Here is an 18,962-nt window from a genome sequence, read left to right on the forward strand (position 1 = left end):
TTCAAACTGTGGAAAGTATACTTTCCTTCCCTATTGTCAGTTCATCAATTGAAACTGACGTTGCAGGAGACTTTGACTGGTAGGATGTGGTTTGCATTTTATGACCTGTGGGTTTCCTTGTACTTCATTACAATCAGGTTGTTTTATCAATGGTATTTGAGTCAGATCCTCGTTCAGTAATGAGTGCTACTAGATGTTGATGCTCTGTCAGTGGTAGTTTTCACAAACGTACTCTTTCTTAATTGCCACCTACTTGAGAATGAAGGAAGAGCTTATGCCCTTACCTCAATGATTGCCTCATCAGAGGCAGGTTTTGTAATGTAGTACTCCTTTCACACACTACTGAATGTGAGGAAGTCAGTGTGCAAAAATTCTGAACTTTTGAAAGTTCTTAAAGATTGCAGTAGACTGTCTTTAGGGTAACTTAAGTGTGCTTTGACCTTTTATCAGTTAATAAGATCTTGCAGGAAATGTCCTGTCCAATTTATACAGATGTTAATACAAATCGGTGGTAACTGTCTCGTGTAGTCAGTTGTGTGGCACAGAGATGTAATGGCTCTGGCTGGTGGAACACATTGAATCTTAGCTCAGGTGACATTAGTAGTCTTTCTGTAGGATGTCTCTCCTAACATGAGTAAGCTCCTGGTGCTAGAGCACCTTCCTGTTTTCTTGACAATCTGTTAATGCTTTGGATAATAGCCCTTTGATCTTGGATGACCTAAGGACTTTTGGGCACCTTGATTCCAGAGTCTTTTGTTAGCAGGAAAGTGCTAGCGTTCATTGGAGTGTTTGAAGGGATCATAGACTCACAGAAGCAACCAGATTGGAAAAGACCTTTAAGATCATCAAGTCCGACCTTTACCCCAAGACTGCCAAGTCCACAACTAAACCTTTGAATTTTTCTCAGTCTCTGAAACCCTCAGAGGTGAAAGGACTGGCATTTTAGGGCTGCCTACAAAGTGTACAGATGTAATAGTTCTGTAAATACACCCCTTTGGATATTATTGTGGAAAAAAGTTATTTTGCTTTCACTATTTAAATGGATATATTTGCAATGAATGTTAAAAAAAAAAAAAAAAAGCCAGATGTAAGTAACAGAAGAATAAGTTACAAATAAGCAGATTTTTTTAACGATTAAACATTTGCAAGATTTCTATTTATATGGAAACAGGGTTCTTTTTATGTAAATGAGTTGTGGAAAAGATATGAAGATGCATACTTCAGCAAGTAAGATAAATCTATACCCAGTAATGACCAAGGGTATTCTGAATTTGTCATTCTAACAGTCTAAAATTGATTTACTTTCATGTAAAAAATATCTGATATTTGCATCTGTCAAACGAAGTAACTGATCAAGATGGCCCATAGGCCTAGCATCTAGTATGTTAATTCGTAAGTTTTACATTACAAATGATACCATGAAATGTGTTCAGGGAAGTTACAGTCAAGTATGTACTTAAAAATCAGTTTAAGACTGCAAATATTGACACCTCATCATATGATGATGGTATTTTAATTGGCAGTAGACTTAAATTAGAGTGCCTTAGGTACAAATCTTTATCTTTCTGTGTTTAGACTTCTTTGAAACGTATTTTGAACTTAACGTGCTGATTTCATAATTTTTAATATTAACACGTCAGCATCCTGAAGATAAATAAGGTGGGTTTAAGAGTACATATCAGTAATTAGCTTAATATTAGTGTTGTCACTTCATGAAACCTACATAGGATAGAATCTACAAGAAAATGTTAACATTTTCTTGTTAAAATTGCTGTCTTTCATCTATCATGATCACTTGTTGTAGTTGGCCCTAGCTTTTATTCACTCCTGAAGTTTCACTCAAAGTCAACTTTTACTTGGTTGTTCTTTACTGAAGACTTGAATATAAAGGTGCTAGGTTGTTTCGTAAATTGTAAATGTGGAAGTAGAAAAGCATGGCAGGGCACAAGTACATTTTTTATTATTTTATGGAATCATTAAATGGTTGGGCAACCCAACAGTTTTAACATTCAAAAATTTGTCAGCTTTGCAGTCTCAAATAAGGAATGTACACTTTGTCAGTTTTGAATAATCAGTGTATATGGGACATGAAATACTACTTTTAAAATCCAGAGAAATGAGTTATCACACTCACCAGCAGAACCTAGGTAAGTTTTGTAGCAAGCGATCTAATTTTATTAGACAAACTGATAATAGATGGAGAAGGCAGCTTGTGAGCATATAATGCTTTCTTCTGCAGCAAACATCAGCATCAGTGCAGTTTGAAAACAACTGAGTTATATGTTCTTGTTTACTGAGATAATTTGAAGGGAAAAGACTGTCTCTAGTGTATGAATTGAGGCTTGTAAGCAAAGAGATGTTAAAGCTGTAAAGCAAGTAAGAATCACTTGAAAAACTCTGTGTCCTGCAGGGAGAAGGGCACTGTGGTATGCCATAATAACTACCCCATTATAATATTTGGTAGAGTTGCATCTTACAGTTCTTAAGCTCTGCATTTGAAAGTGTTTTGTAGGACTCCCTTGAGGGTCAGGAGTGAGAGTTAGTAAAATGGCTTTCTTGTGAAAAATGTCCTGCATTTTCCTACTGAATGCTTATGTTCCATTTTCCTTTCTCTGTGTATGTTAATCCTAGTAAATAATAATTCTTTGATTTTTACCCCCAATTTCCTGAAGCATATAAAGTTCTGCCATGTGCCTATCTAAAATTCATAGATTTTTTGGTAGTAAAAAGATAACTTTAATTAGAAGATATTAGTAATTGTTTATCATTCATTTTCAAGACCATATGAAAAAATGGTGACTTTATTTGCTACGAAAGTTTAGTAAAATCTGTCTTGTCTGATTTAAAGATCCGGTTTGTGTCTTTCGATGCTATGTATACATATACATGAGATAATAGATGCTTAACTCTATTTGTTAAGTGGAGTTTAAAGCTGACTGGTTCCTGCTACATGGAGTTCCGTTTTTGAGATGTATCCATACACTCTATACATGTATGTAAGTCATATGAAAATTATTCATGTATCATTAGGGATAAAAATTGACTTGAAGTTCCCATTTGAGAGTTGCAAACGAGGGTGGTGATTATTTACAGAAGCACTTAATATTGCATAATAGCAATACAAGCATCAATTTGAAATCAGCAGGAATACTCATTAAGAAAAATAAAGCATAAATTCTTAGAAAAATATCTCTTAGCATTTCTGCAAGACTGAATATATCTAGATTTTGCTGTCATTGCTCGCTAGTACTGCAGTAGTACATAGTTAAAACACAAGATGAGTTTGTCTTTCAGATTTGTTGGGGAAGGCATTGCTTCGTTTGCATATGGGTTTTGCCTTAGATAATTACTTCTGGTTTTTTGTGTATTTTCTCTCGTTTAAAGGTCGTTTGTATGCAATGCAAACAGGGATGAAGATTGATAGTAAAACCCCAGAATGTCGTAAATTTTTATCCAAACTTATGGACCAGTTGGAAGCTGTAAGTACAATTTATTGCTTTCCTCTAAAATGATTCACAATGTTACTCTCATTTTTATCTAAGCTTTTGCGAATACTATCTTTTCTCTGTCATCAGTCATTTGTGCAACTATTCTCTATGCAGGCATTCTGTATATAATAAATTGGCAGAAGGATTGAAAGGAGGTAAAGCTATATATATGTTTATATGTATGTATGCATGCACAAACATAACTGAGATTTTATATAGCAGACATTTGCCATAAGATTTTGTATAGGTAACATAAATTACGATACTTCGTTCATACATAGTCTCATGGGAAATAATAATTCATTACAAAATAAATACAAGTATTCTAGAAGACTTTAGGCTATCATAGTCCTTGGGTGCTTTTGAAATTTTTTGACCTGAACTGTTGTACACAGGGAGTGGTTTTTAGGGGTTTTGTTTGTTTGTTTGTTTGGGGTTTTTTTAACATTTTCTAAAAGATAAAGATACTTTTAAAGATACATATCCTCTGTTAGAGATTGGGGACCTTATACTATGCATTTTTGTAAGCACAGTCTTATCTGTGTGGGTAAGAGATAGCGGTGTCATGCTCGTCTGAGTGGACCTGATAGTATTAAAAAGCAAACAACCTGAAACAGAACAGAGTTAAAGAAAGATAAAGTCATTGTACAGATGGTCAGTTTAAGTTCCAGGAGCTGTTTATGTTTATATACTGTAGTTTTCAATAGCCTTGAAGGTTTAAGTGCTCATTTGGAAGCAGAAAGTAATGTTGAAAAATGAAGCAGCAGTTCTTTTTGTATTCAGTATTAAGATTCCATCCAAAATCTAGCCATAGCAATGCCTGAAGAGTTTGTGTGAAACAAGTGCAATAACCTTAAATTCTTCAGAAAAACACCCCGAAATGTGAATTTGTCTTTTTTTCATACCTTGTACTTCTTGCTATGTTTTAACTATGATTTAAAAATCATAGCGGTGGAAAATCCAGTGTACAGTGATTCCGTGGTGTGTTATTTCATCAATTTTTGACATCTTTAATGAGTCTGATTTTCATGTTCAAAAAGGGAGAGAGGTGAGATTAAAACTCCAGAAGATTTTGCTCTTCATTTCCTTAGGATTGTTAAAATCTGTTTGATCCCTTGTGGTACTTCAGCAGCTGATCTGTCTGCAGTGTTCTGTTCTGCTTCGAATTTTGAAAGACTAGAAAAGCAGCAAAACCCCATGGTTTCACCTTTCAGTTGCTGGTAAAATTGGCTGTGTAGCAACTGATGCTTAGGTACTGAAGTTCCTTCTATGTAGCCAAGTGGTTGAAGGATTGAGAGAGCACTTCTAGGCAGATCTAATATGGCATTTTGGGAGCTAGAAGGTTGGGTATAGTGGCAGGTTGGACCTCTGCAGGAAAAGTGGCCATTTTCAGTTTGCCCTTAACCAGCAGGGGCACGAATGTGTTGTAGGTCTGCCCAAAATGTTTCTCGCAGCTGTGTGTTGCCACAATTGATTAATTTCGAGGTTAAGACAGAAGTTTACAAACAATACTTAACATCATTGTAGCGAAGAATAAAACAGTGCAGATATATCTGGAAATTACCAGATGTGTTCTTTGCAAGAAACTTCATAATATTCTGAATATATGATTAGAGTGATTTTGTATCCCGAATGTATGTTTCTGTCAGAAATACTTGTATGTATAATGTTGTTTTGCTTTTCCAATAGATAACTTTCATTTAAATGTTTGTAGTAAAACTAAACCAAATGTGCTTGATTTTTACATTCGAATTATGAATCATCATTTAAAAAATCAGCATTGCTGTACTGATTCATAGATTGTGTGAAGGGTAATTTCAAAAGTAAACAACTTTGTTAACACCAATATTTTTAGAAGTATATGTAACACTCATTTGAGCATTTGAAATCATCTCCATTGAACATCAGACCAAGAATAGTATTGTTATTTTCTAAGTGTAAGGTGTTATGTATAGGCTGGTGAAATGTATATATACACACACAAAAATAATTTTCTTACTCAATTTACTGTAGAGCTTCATTTCAGTTATATATCTTGCAACTTACAAATTTTGGTACATTCACAAGAAAAACGATTACACTTTGTAAAACAAATATTTTTTGAAAAATATGTGGAGCATGAGTTTGACAAAAGTCTTCAAATTCGAAGTTCTATTTGGAAAGTTTCTGTTTCACTACTGAAATCAAGTAGCTTTTCTGGCAACATTCTGTGTATTAAAAAGTTGTCAGCAGTCTAAAAAATACGGAATGCAGCCTGCATGATTAAATTTTCTTCACACGCATAGTGAAAAAGAACTGCCATTTAGAGATTGTTTTTAAATATTTTGGCAAAATAAAGACTGCAGGTTAGTATCATGCAGTGTTCCTGTTTTTGTTCTCTAAGAATAACCTGAGATTTCCTTATGTAGAAACAGTAGGCCTATTCAGAAGCTGTAAATCCACCTGTTGTAAGTGTTACAGGGTTATTTGCTTTACTGATTTTTATTAGGAAACCTGAGGATTCTTGTACTCTAATGTCTCTGAAAAGAGGCCTTTGAATTACAGTGCACTGCTTACACTGAAAATTCTGGTAAATCTGTAGGTCACTAGTCTGGTCAAGGTAGGGCTCAGACATTTAGAAAAATGTAATGAACTGCAGTGAAATGCCTTACAAGAGGAAAGATGATCACTTTGACCTACAGTACCTTTATAAAGCATGCATTACATTATCAGTTGAACTGTGTTGAATCCTGATACAGGCTTCAGAGTGCTTGGTTTTTTGGATAACAAAGGGGAAAATATCTGTAGCTATTCCTTCACAATATTGTAGTTGCGTTTATTTTAAAGGTTTGGGGTTTGGTTTGGAGTATTTTGTGTTGTTTTGGTTTTGGGCAGGGTTTTTTTTTTTTGTGTGTTTGGGGGTTTTTTAAGTATTCAGAGCTAAAATAAATAATTGAAGTGTATGCTTTTTCTTTTTTAAACTGTGCTTGGCTTTGTCTAAATCGGCAGCTTCTTGTGCTTGAATTATATTGCAGAATTCTTAGGATCTAATAATGTAACTTTTTTTTTTTAATGTTCTTAAGATGAAAAAGCAATTTGGTGATAATGAAGCAATTACTCAGGACATTGTTGGTTCTGCTCATGTGGAGAATTATGCTTTGAAAATGTTTTTGTATGCAGACAATGAAGACAGAGCTGGGCAATTTCATAAGTAGGTGAAAATCTTTGGTTTTGTTATCTGAATTAAGATACTGGTCAGGAAATTTGAATATCCAAACTCTTTAATTTCACTCGAAACAAGAATTGGGCTCTAATGCATTAATTTCTCTTTCAGAAAACTCGATTTGTTACTACTTGTATGTCTCTAACTTCATACATTAACTAGTATCCTCTTTCTTGGCTTCTCTAAGTGGTTTCTCACCTACTGGCAAGCCTTTAAAAACCCCAGGCTAACATGGAGCTTGACATCAAGCATGTTACAGAATCATAAAAAGTTTCTACTGTCCTCTGGTATTAAAATAGTTGTGATGATACATTATGTGATTTGACTTACAGCAGTTACTACAGTAGGCAGGAGACTAGTCAATACGTTGCTAAATTTAAACATTGTGAAGTAAGTTCTGTAACATCAGAATAAAAAAGAAAAATTAGTGATGGTTGGTTTGAAATAAGCCAGTATGGTCTAAAATGCAACGTCTAAAAATGTGATCCTGAGAGACTGGCATTGCCAAGTTAGTGAAATGTTTTCATTTTTACAGAAACATGATAAAGTCCTTTTATACTGCAAGTCTCCTGATAGATGTTCTAACAGTATTTGGGGAGCTCTCTGAAGAGGTAAGTGTTGGGGATATCTGTGTATTATCTGTTTGCTTTTCCTAAGAGGTGCAAATTACTGGTTTAGTTTTGTAAAGTTGTTTTTATAATCTGTGGATATAAACTTCAAATAATATAATTACTAATTATATTGTCAAATACATGTTAGTAAGTCATAAGGAATTGTGCTAAGTATTTTAAAGAAATTACATGTGAACCATTATCTGTTAGAAGATGCTTCATGACTTAAATCTCAGTAAGAAATTCAAAGTGTGATTATTACTGTGGGACACATACATTACATTGAGCAAGTAGAAATTATTATAGGGAAAAATGATGCAAGGTTCCTGGCTTTTTCCACCTTTTTTTCTCCCTGCAAGCAAGAACTTTAGTGCTAGTAACTGAGGTGGAATCATGTACAATTTTAGTTAGAATAGATATTTTTGCCATTGAAACAAACGCTGCTTTTAAAAGGTGATATGTTAAGTTGGAAGAATGTGAATTTACTTCATAAAATAATGGCTTGCTATCTGGACATTAAGACACTAATGTTTAAATTAAAAAAATTATCTACTACAGTAACTAACCCAGTGATCTTCATGCCAGGTAATCTTTTAATCAAACAAGTATTCCAGAATTGGAATACTTTTAATTAAGCGCACCAGAATAATCTCTTGGTCTGTTCTAAACCAAAATTTTATGTTAGGTGCATGGTCAGCTGCTCTCTGTTATTCATGCCCAACAGGAGAATTAATCTCCAATAGAGAGGAGCTCATACTCTTAATGAAGTACTCCTTGTTCTGAAAATTGAAAGTGAGCTTTCCTTGCTAAATTAACTGAGAAGCTCAGTTTGAAAATACCATGATATAGTCAGTAACTTGCAGCAAAGGAAAAAAAAAAAAAGTAGAGAAAGCTACTACTACTTGTTAAAAGAAGATTGAAATACCTGGAAAAATAAATGAGATACAGCAATGACGGTAAACAATCTAAGACAAAATCAGCAAGTGCCGATCATACAAGTGCTGAATGTGTCTTAGAGTGCCTGAATCCACACGGGTAATCTACAAATACTTTTTTTTCTCACATGCTTGGGTGTTATGTAGAAATTTGAGTTCACCAGTACCTCGCAGGTGATGATGTTGATGTGAAACATGCTACCAACCTGCACTGTTCACTTGGCCGAATTATTCTACTCATCCTTCCACATGCCTCATCTCTGTCTATATTCAGGCTTGTTCCTTGAAATGTATTAGCTCATAACTGTCAGAACTGGTTATTTCTGTTACAACTTTTGACAAAGTAGTTGATTCACATAGTCAGTTTAAGACTTCTCGTAACAATTGAGAACTCTTCCTGGATACTATTCTAACAGTCCCAGAAGATATAAAGTGACCAATCTTCATTTCATGTTTTGACATATTAAAGGTGTACCTGAGAACAGTAAAGTATATTTTAAAAAAAGAAATGGAAAATCTCAAAATAGTTGAGACTTTTGTAATTTATTTCAATCACTCATGTTTCGTGAAAAGAAGAATTTATGAAAACCCAGGTGTAAAATGCTTTTCCTCCATAATTTTTCCCATAAACTGAAAATCATGTTGATTTTCATAAGTGAAAAATCATGTTGATTTTCTTCAAATACTGAAGTTACTACCACATTTTTTTCAATTTCAAAGTGTCAATATGAAGCAATTGCAGTGCCGCTGCAGTGCCATTTCAGAAGATAAGAATTGGCAAAAAATTATATTGACCATCAATATATAATCAATTTTTACAGGTATTAATATTTTTTCTAATAACTGAACTATTAAACATGACATTAACAGTTTATTTAAAGTTGTTATTATCATAACCCCTTGCTCCGTGTAGTAGTTTATGTATTGCTAAAGTCCTTCATCTGATTTTTAGCTATGTTTTGAAGATATTAAATCAAAATACTGCATGTCCTATAATATCCCCCACACACCACATTGATCTGCAACTGCAGCAGCCTTTCTGTATTCAGGCTTTTAAATACATTTTTAAAATCTAAAATAATGTAATTAGACTGTATTACTGGTCAGCGGAGTAGCATTTTAAGTTTCAGATACTTAAATCTAAAGGAAATAATCATCTAAGTTTATGGAGATAGGAAGTTTTCTTTATTATTTCACATCAGTAATTACTACACAGTGCTCTGTCTTTCACACTAGCTGGTCCTGGTGTAATTTATTTCCTTTTCCTGACACACTGACTAATTGAATATCTCCACATTTTCCTTGCATGCTGAGATCCTGTTAGAGCTGTTCTTTTTTTTTTTTCTTTTAATTCACCGATTAATTTCACACATGTTGTTTGTCTTTAAAGGGGTGTCAAATGATAACAGAGAAAGCAGTTTAGTTTTATAATCTCAGGGTGGAAAACCTGCTTATATTTCTGTTATGAATGCATTAATTTGCAGAAGTGAGTGGTTAAAATGGCTGTCCTTTTTCCCTTCCCCAGAACGCCCAGCATAGGAAGTATGCCAGGTGGAAGGCAGCATACATTCATAACTGCTTGAAGAACGGAGAGACTCCTCAGCCTGGGCCTATTGGAATGGAAGGAGAGAGCTTTGGTATGTGTTTCCCTTTTCTTTTTAAAAGAGTGGATGGCTGGGCCAAGATCAAAAGTGCTAGTATGCACAGTTCTTTAGGGAGTACTCCACAGGAAGCATTATGCTTTTTCTTTATGCTTCTCTTGCTGTTAATTTATTGGTCATTACTGTTTGTTTGTTGTGGGGGTTTTTTAGGGTTTTTTTGTGCTTCTGTAGTGGAGATTATTATTTTGAATACAGCTACTCTAAGAAGGCATTGTCACCTTCAGGCCAGATCCATGCATTTCTTTAATGCTACCCACAGTCCTTCTTTTAAATGTTCTGCATAGTTACAATCCCTTTACCAGTTTATCCTCTCTCAGAAGTTAAATAGGAGTTGAAAATTGATCTATTGTAGATTAATTTAGTTCAAAGCAAACACCTGGTAGTGAGACAACCCCTTCCTCACCTTATAAAAATGTGGTTTTCAAAACCGGTTTATGGCCTACTCTTTTTAGATCGGATATCTTGCCACTTTCACACTCATCCCTCTTTTCCTCATGTTTTTAGTTACTCCTGTGTTCTTCTGGCTACCTGACTTTCCTGTGCAGGATTCCTTGAAGTTACCTCCTTAACTGTTAGATAAAAGATGGTAATTTCCAAGGACACCCACTCACCAAGAACAGGTTTTTTAAACCTTCCAAATTTTAATTTTTACTGTCTTGTGTTTAATGCACTCAGACCTGTCTAAATTTTGCTGCTATTTTAAAAGTCTTAGCTCTTCAGTAAAAAACTTCAGAGGCATCCAAACCTTTCTCATTTAGTGGTTTTTAAAAACAGACACCACCACTGTGAGCAGACACAAGCTAACCTCTCCTTGAATTAACAGAACACATACTAAGTGGAGTCTCTCTTACAAGAGCCCATAGATCACATCCTAACCTATTCTGAGACAGCTCCATTCTCTTCTTTCATTATGTGTCTTTTTATTAAAAATAACCAATCCAAATCTACCATATTATTTCTAAACCTTATAAATTTTACCCTACTTCTAAAGTATAGAACCCCAGACTTCAGATATATGCAAACTTTTATAAAGTCAAATGAAATCACATATAAAACTTTTTTGGTTAAAATGCTAAACCAGGTAACAGTATGATTGTTTTTTGTATAAACTGATCATGCTTTTCAGTTATTTATAAAAGCAAGATGTATGCAAAAATACTAATTTCTGAAATACATCAAAATCAAAATGGTATGTAATTGTTAAACTAACTTTCAAAATATTTTCACTCATTTACTTTTATGCTGTTTGAAGCTTTTCTGTGCATAATGCTTTATGTTTCCATTATTTTGCATTTCACTAGTTGCATTTCATAACAATCAGTTTCTTAAATAAGGTCTCTTCATTTTCCTCCCCAGTCAGTGCAGAAGCTTAAGATAAAAATTTTACATGTGAATCTTTTGTGGAAATAAGATGTCTTCGGAATGGATGTTTTCCGTATTCAAATTAAAACAGACTAATTAAGCAGAAAGAATAACCTTTACATGTAATTCTTCACATACCTAATGAAACAACTAAGAACATTAAATGATTTGTCCTCTGAGGTGGTATATGTGACTTTGTGGCTTGAATACATGTCACTTAAGTTGATGCTAGTTTATATCTTTACTCAAGCTTGAATTTAATAATACATTTTTTTCTAATAAAAAAGATCAATAAACAAATCTACAATGCAGAAGAGAGAAATCTAACTTGTGGAGTGTGGCTTGTATCTAACTGACAGAGCCACCTTGTAGAGTTTTATGAATTGAAGCATTGGCAAACTAATTTCTTTTTCAACATACAATCTCTTTCAAGGCAATTTTCTTAACTGCTGGTGCAGCTGCAAGAGAGACTTATGATGCAACTCCACCTGCAAACATCACCACATCTTTGTAAATTCAGTTAATATGAGTCTAATGATTTAACGGAGAAGACAATGTGTGGGGAAAAAATCTCTTTTTATAGTGAATGTAATGAATAGCCCAATTAAATATTTCTAACTTTAAATGAGTCCTCTTTAGTGGTCTTGCTCATAGTGTGGTTGTTTACAAAGCTCACCTGATCATGTGAAATGAGTTATGAATTCTAAACAATTGCAAAAATAGAATTTCTAAGCAAAGATTACAGAGCTTTTGCTAAAATCTGTGCATGCAGCTTGTGTAGAAACAATAATTGTTCCTCAGCCGCAACGCAATAGGCCTTCTTGTGTTTTCTTTATGTGGAGGTAAAGGTAACTGACTTGTTCAATGCTGCGAAAGAAACTATTATAGGAGAGAAAGTGGATTTCAGACTTCACTCAAATCCTTACTATTCATTGCAGATCATTACAAGCAGTAATGTGAATTGGTGAAGACTTTTGCTTTCATTACCAAGTTATGTCTACATGCAACTTAAAAGGGACACAAATACTGAGTGATCCAAAATCTTAACATCCTTGTTAATAGGAAGCCTGCAATATCTGTAATTTGGCAGTATCTTTTTAATTTTTTAATTGTATTTCATGTAGTAAGAAACACTTCTGTTTTCTGAGGAATTAAATGAGTGGTTTTCACATTTATTTTGGAAATTAACTCTTTAGTGTAGGTTTCCGTAACGCTTTACACAACCAAGACAAAAATTTTATGTAAATTAATTTTTATTAGAAGAATCAGTAAAAAAAGTGTCAATTCTGTCTTTGTGCATCATAAGAAGAAAAGCAGCATTGTTTGAATGTATGACTGGACTTTCCCCATTCCTTTCTGCTTGCTCATTTTCTTCCTCCCCTTGCAAGTGGAAAAAGTCTGTTTAAACAGTGTGAAATTCGGTCTCTGTAGCTTGACAAATTACCATTTTTTTCCAAAGTGTTATTTTCTTTGTGATTCTTGAAAACCATACTGTAACTCTTGGAGATGTTTTTACAGTAACATAGGCATGCTTTATGCAGTTCTGCTGTTGGATTTATGGATGCTTTTGTCAGGATGGAAACCTTAAAATGACATGCTTGATTTATTAATGCAGTTGGAATACAAGTTCTAGAGTACACATAAAGGTCACTTAGCAGTAGCCCTGGGTCATCCAACAAGACTTTATACTAATGGGGAAAAAAAAAAAAAGCAGTTTCAAATATGAATAAATTCCTAAATGGTTATGGTATAGCTGTAGTAAAATGTATTAAACATCGCCACTAATTGCAATATACAATACATATTCTAAATTTATATTACAGAATTCTAGGAAACCTTTATAGTCCCAACTAGTAGAAAGAAGAGTGTATGAAAGGTTGGTGGATTTTTTAGTCCATTTCTTCATGTTGTGGAAAAAGATATACATATATGGAGATATATATATATTATTTTTTTTAAAAAAAAGCAGTGTTTCAATAAAACCTTACATTGTAAATCTTTTAGGAACATCTCAAGCTAAAGAGAAACAGTGCAGAAGAATGAGAAAGAGTATTTTTAAATTAAAATTAGTCAATTACCTTTACAATTCTCTGGACTCCTTAAAAATAGGTGTCCAGAGAATTGGAGCACTCTGGTTTTAAATTTAGTGCTCTGCCCTGCTGAAGTTAAGTCATAATCATTGCTTCCTTACACTAGATGAGAAAATGCCATTAAGCCTTGAGAATCCTGTTATTTATATGAAAGTGTATTTGGACAGTTGGTTATGGGGCCAGGGGTATTGGCCTTATTCCATGAAGTCTTGCCTTCAATAAATAAATGAAAAATTTTTAAAACCCAAAGAAACAGATAGTCTGGGTATATTGTAGCTCTGAGGAAAATCTGAAGAGCACATGGATTCATTATGCTGGAATCCAAGCACAAAGGCTGATGAGGTTCCAAGAAAAGAAACTCAGCTGGAGCTGAAACTGAATGTGAAACAATTGTGTCACTGTTTCACAGCCTAATATTCAGCATCCTTAGGCAAATTGCAAGGAACTGTAAATTCTAGGTTATTACTGCTTTATGAGAAATTAGTTCTCTAATTTTTCTAGTGTTCATTCCCATTCCCTGTAGAAGATCTGTTTTTCAAGAATGTAATGGATATTCTAACCACAGAACTTAAAACCAGTCTGTTGACATATGTTCTTTTCCAGCAGCCTGAAATACTTCTATTTAGCACTACTATTAAAAAACTCTTCACAAATACTGCAAGCACATATCTCAAAATGGTTCCGATACTTTAATCTTTGATAAAGAATATTTTAAATATTTACTTTGCAGAAAGAATACTTACAATGCTTTGATGACATTGGAGCACTTTAAACACCTAAGAAAAGTTAATTTAAACAAAGCTACTTTTATGTTTAATACAGCCTAACATTTACCAATCGCATAATGAGCAAATCAAACAGTTGAGCTTGGTCTTTTGATACATATATCTGATTAAAAAGTGTATCACCCTTCTGTGAATTTGCCTCTTACAGGCACTGTTGTTAAGGGTGGTCAGCACTTCTAACGCTTTTTTTGGTTGAGTTTTTTTGTTTATAGCATTGCCAGACTTTAACCATTTGAGTTCATATCTTCCATGGCCAGTGTTGCCTACAGCATTGCACTTCTACAGGAGTGACTTGAGACCATGAACTCTATGCAGTGAGGCTGTTTGAAGCGGAAACTGGAAATGTCTTGAAAGACAAGATTGAGAGGTAGTGCAAGACAGACACAAGTACGGGGGAAGAGCTTTCAGATACAGGATATGAAGTCCTGGTGCAGAGAGAGAGAACTCAAATTGGGACTGAATAGCCAGATAAGGGCAACAGGAAGCTGCAGGGGGCAGTATAAATGAATAAATGCATTAATGGTTTCAGTCTGGGCATGAATTTACAGGTAATTTCTCTTAGTTGAGATCCTAAGTACAATGAAAGTGTGGTTTCTCCCACTCCTTCATTCTGAAAAGCAGTTTAATAATTTTTACAACAGCTTTTCCCACGTACTAGCTTCAGGCAGACACCCAACACGGAAAATCCAACTTTTTGGCTACAGTTTGACCAAGATATAAATAATTTATAACGGTGTTACAAGTAAGCTTGGGCAGCCTTCAGACAGCACAATGAGTGTTGTCTGGGTTTTTGTTAAACTAAATTTTATTTTCTGAAATGGTTTTAAAATGGTTTTTTTTTAGTTAACACAAAGCCACAGCCTTCAACCTTCAGCTTATTACTACCATTATGCTGTTACTTAAAAGGAAGTGTATCCGGTGTTCGCTTTCAAATCTCACCCTTTTCTTGCCAGTTTTAACACATTCAATTTTACTTCCATGCATGTTAGCCACATGATATTGCAGTATGAGTCACTAGCAAAACTACATCAAAGGAGAAACCTGGCACCTTAAGCTATCCTTTGCCTTCCAGAAATCTGCCAGATGTTTGTTTGCATATCTCAGAAATAGCTTCATAAAACTACAGCCTGAATTATTGGTTGCAGCGAGTGAAAGTAATGTTCACAACAGTAACATATAAAAACTTTACTATGTTTTGTGGTTTTATATTAAATTTTGCTAGCAGTGCTTGACATGCCTAGCAGAATTTTGCTTCTAGATTTCTTTGCTTTTTAATACTTTTAAATAAAGATTCTTGGTATTAGATTGTGGATTTGAGGGATTTGTGTATTAGTACTTGGATGTTCTGAATGAAAGTAAACTACTACAGCTTTGCAATATAAACCAAAAATATAATCTTTAACTGTGCATTTATTAAAGTCCAGTAAAAATGTCATAATGACAATACTGTTGATTTTATTCTGCATTATAGCCTTTTATTGTAGTAAATAATACTGTGAATTAAAAGGTGGTTTTTAGTAAAGGTAGTACCTGAACTACTTCTGGGAGGAAGAGCACCTTACATAGGAAAAAAAATCAATAAATTTGTATTAGTAATATCTTTGATAGTAAGATATTTTGTTATAAAGTAATAGAGGTGTTTGCATAGCACATCATCTTGTATAGTTGAAGATCAGTGTGGATTTCGTAAAGAACATCTTTTGTCAGCTCTAGACACAATACAAGTTTTGTGCTCCTATATTCATTTTGCTCCCTTTCAAGAACTGGATGTTAACAAAGCCATTCCCAAAACTGTTTGTTTCACCTGATGTTATTGACACAGATGAACACTTACACAGTCAAAGAAAATTAACTTTTAAAAACTGAGATAGATTCAAATTAAGAAGCAGAAATCAGCCATATTCTAAATTAACTTGGTCATTAGCATAATAAAATTGGACCATTAGTCTTCAAAATAGCTTTGAATTATCTAGACCAGAACCTTAGGAACATAACTAGATAGAAAAATAATATCTGTATTCTTTGCACATTCTATGAGATATATTGGATCTCATTATTCTTATAGTGCATTATGTACTCTAACTGTTCAGCTACAGTTATGACTTGGCTAAGCTGCATTTAGTGTTCTTGTTTGGTATTACTTTCCCAAAGTTTCCCTTTTTTGTTATTTCTTTGTGGTTTGTTTAACTGATATGGAGTGGAAGGATTGGCACTGTCTTTGTACAAAGAGTTTGTAAGGCAAATACAGTTTTCCATATTCTGGTTCATGTATATATTAAAATATAAATTACTGCATATTTGTAGTATCTTGTTCAACTACTGTGGGTGCAGTACATGGATGTATCAGGGATTGTACTAAGGAGACAGATTGCTTATACTCAGACCAGTAATGAGATGATCCTTCAATTTAAACAGAAGAGATCTTTGAAAGCATTTGAGTTCCTAGATCTTTATCCTATGGTATGTTGCTTTTTTACTTTGTCAAATCAACTGTAGGTGGTTTGGATTGATAAATGTTTTATGTAACACTGTGGTGGAAATTTTTCTACTAATAAAAATGTAAAAGGAGGTTTTAGGAAGAAGCCTAAATTTACAAGTGTTTGTATAGAAGAGTTGTAGTAATTCCTGTTTTGCGTCATCTTAGCAGATGTTGAAAAGGAAGAAGCAGGGTCATCTTCTCTCCATAGTGGAACAACTCAACCAACATCATCATCTACATATGAAGCTAACAACATACCAACTAGTAATTACACTGGCATACATATACCACCAGGTGCCCATGCACCAGCCAACACTCCAGCTGAAGTACCTCATAACACAGGTATGTCTAAATCACACCCCAAAAATCCGTGCCTTTACTGAGAGGCGAATTCTAGCCCTCTTTCCATTACATGTTAAGTAAAATAATGCAGTTATTCTATGGCAGAGGCAGCTTTATAAATGAACATTGTAAAAATGCCATTGGGAATCTTTTTTAAATTTTCCTGGTTTTTAAAATATTTAATTCATCTTTTGGAGCACTTTGCCAGAAGAGATGTATGGACTGAACGAATGAGTGCTCCTGCAGACAGAATGGTTTTTTCTTTTCTAGAATAATGCATTGCAGCATCTATGCTGTAAAGCAGTATTTGAGTCTTTCACTTGATAGATAAAATTATATTACTTCATTTTATATTTAGCTTTCCGTGTACAGATAAATTGCTATTCTTTGTGGGAATGTATCCAACATAATGTTGAAACTGTTACAACAACACTCTAACAATCATGCCTGATATACTGTTCATACTTTTTTCTATTCGGTTTATGCTCTCTTTCCCATGTAAGTATTTCAGTGTAATTGACCTCAAAAAATATAACTAATGGAAATTTTGTCCCTATTGCTAAACATACTGGCCCCTATGTCCTTCCTGTTCTGTGTCATTTTTGGACCAAAACAAAGTCCTTAAAAATCCAAGGTTCCTCCCAGGTTGCTGTATTAAAAAAAAAAAAAAAAAAAGTTGTATTAAATTGTTTGTGAATATAATTTTTTCACCTCATGTTACCTTTTTATAATGATGTTTAATAAGACTAAAAAAATTGATAGCTCTTGATTTCAATCCTGATGATAATTTGATTTTTCAGATACATTTTTATATTATAGAAAATACGAGATGTTTTTGTAACACAGTCCCTTCTTTTACTTTCTCATTTTAAAAATGCTTCACCCTATGAAAAGTTCAGCATGCTCTTTCTTTTCAGCTTTATCAAAGGGAAATCCTTCAGATAGGTGGGGTTGTTTGGGTCTGGGAGGGGGAGAGTGTTGTTTTTCACAGTTAGCCTAGGTAAATGTTTAGCTCTTTGTTTTTACCACATCTGAAAACTATGGAATATATACCTTGTTGGAATACATGAATTCTTTGCATTGCATAGTTTTAACTCTACCAGTTGTTCCATGAAATAACAGATAATGTGATTGTACCGTCTTCCTACATAGCATATATTGTAGGAAAAACTTTATATTAGTCTGGTTTGTTCTGGACGTACTGCAAAAATGTAGGTTTGGATCAGTGCAAATGAGAGTATCTGAAATGTGAATGCAAATACAGGAATGCTTCACAGCATGAAGTGTTATTTCTTATTCTAGCATTGCCATTTCCCTTTTAAATATAGCTAGCTTTTTAACTCTTACCAGTTTATTTTGAAGGAATTAGGAGATAGTTCTAAGTTTGAGATGGCAGGCATGGTACTTAAAAAATACAAGAAGGGAGGATCTTATATTAAAAGGCAGAATTTAAAGTTCAAATATAAAAGCTTACTCCTACTCTTCAGCAGGTTTTCCTCAGTACTGTAGGGTAACTGGTATCTTTTGGACTAGGCTTTTCTTGGTTTTTTAATTCAATTTCTGTGAAAAACTGTACTGATAAAATCAATGACAGCCTGTAAATACTTCTGTATTTATAAAACATAGTCTGAGGGTTTTAAAATTATGTGTTAGAAGAGCATTTAGTGACAGGAAAGGGGGAATGGCTTTAAGCTGAAAAAGGGTAGATTTAGGGTAGAAAAAATTTTCCTGTGAGGGTGGTGAGGCACTGGAAGAGGTTGACCAGAGAAGTTGTGGCTGCCTGGAAGTGTTCAAGGCCAGGTTGGATGGAGCTTTAAGCAACCTGGTTGAGTGGAAGGTATCCTTGCCCATGACAGGGGGTTGGAACTAGATGATCTTTAAAGTCACTTCTAACCCAAACCATTGTATGATTCTATGAATTTTCAGAATTGGGAAGCTATCAGTTGCTTAATTTAAAAATCATTGAGTACCTGTTCTGTTTTCGTATTTTGTCTGCTTACTTTTAAA

At 34.1% G+C, this 18,962-nt stretch overlaps 1 protein-coding gene across 9 annotated transcripts in view; it reads left to right on the top strand.

Annotated features, from left to right (window-relative positions):
• VTA1 (vesicle trafficking 1) overlaps positions 1-18,962 on the top strand; it is a 46,804-nt gene that overhangs the window by 10,462 nt on the left and 17,380 nt on the right. For 6 of the 9 annotated variants that reach the window (XM_030499180.2, XM_030499182.2, XM_030499184.1 and 3 more), the window contains 5 exons: positions 3,385-3,479; positions 6,551-6,678; positions 7,226-7,301; positions 9,762-9,873; positions 16,779-16,955. In XM_030499180.2, coding sequence (XP_030355040.1) covers positions 3,385-3,479; positions 6,551-6,678; positions 7,226-7,301; positions 9,762-9,873; positions 16,779-16,955 — 588 coding nt within the window. Of the gene's footprint in view, positions 1-2,205; positions 2,539-3,384; positions 3,480-6,550; positions 6,679-7,225; positions 7,302-9,761; positions 9,874-16,778; positions 16,956-18,962 lie in introns of those variants that run through there. The other 3 variants (XM_030499183.2, XM_030499181.1, XM_030499186.2) reach the window with 2 other exon arrangements.

Source organism: Strigops habroptila, chromosome 10, assembly GCF_004027225.2.
Source record: "Strigops habroptila isolate Jane chromosome 10, bStrHab1.2.pri, whole genome shotgun sequence".
In the NCBI taxonomy this organism is placed as follows: Eukaryota; Metazoa; Chordata; class Aves; order Psittaciformes; family Psittacidae; genus Strigops; species Strigops habroptila.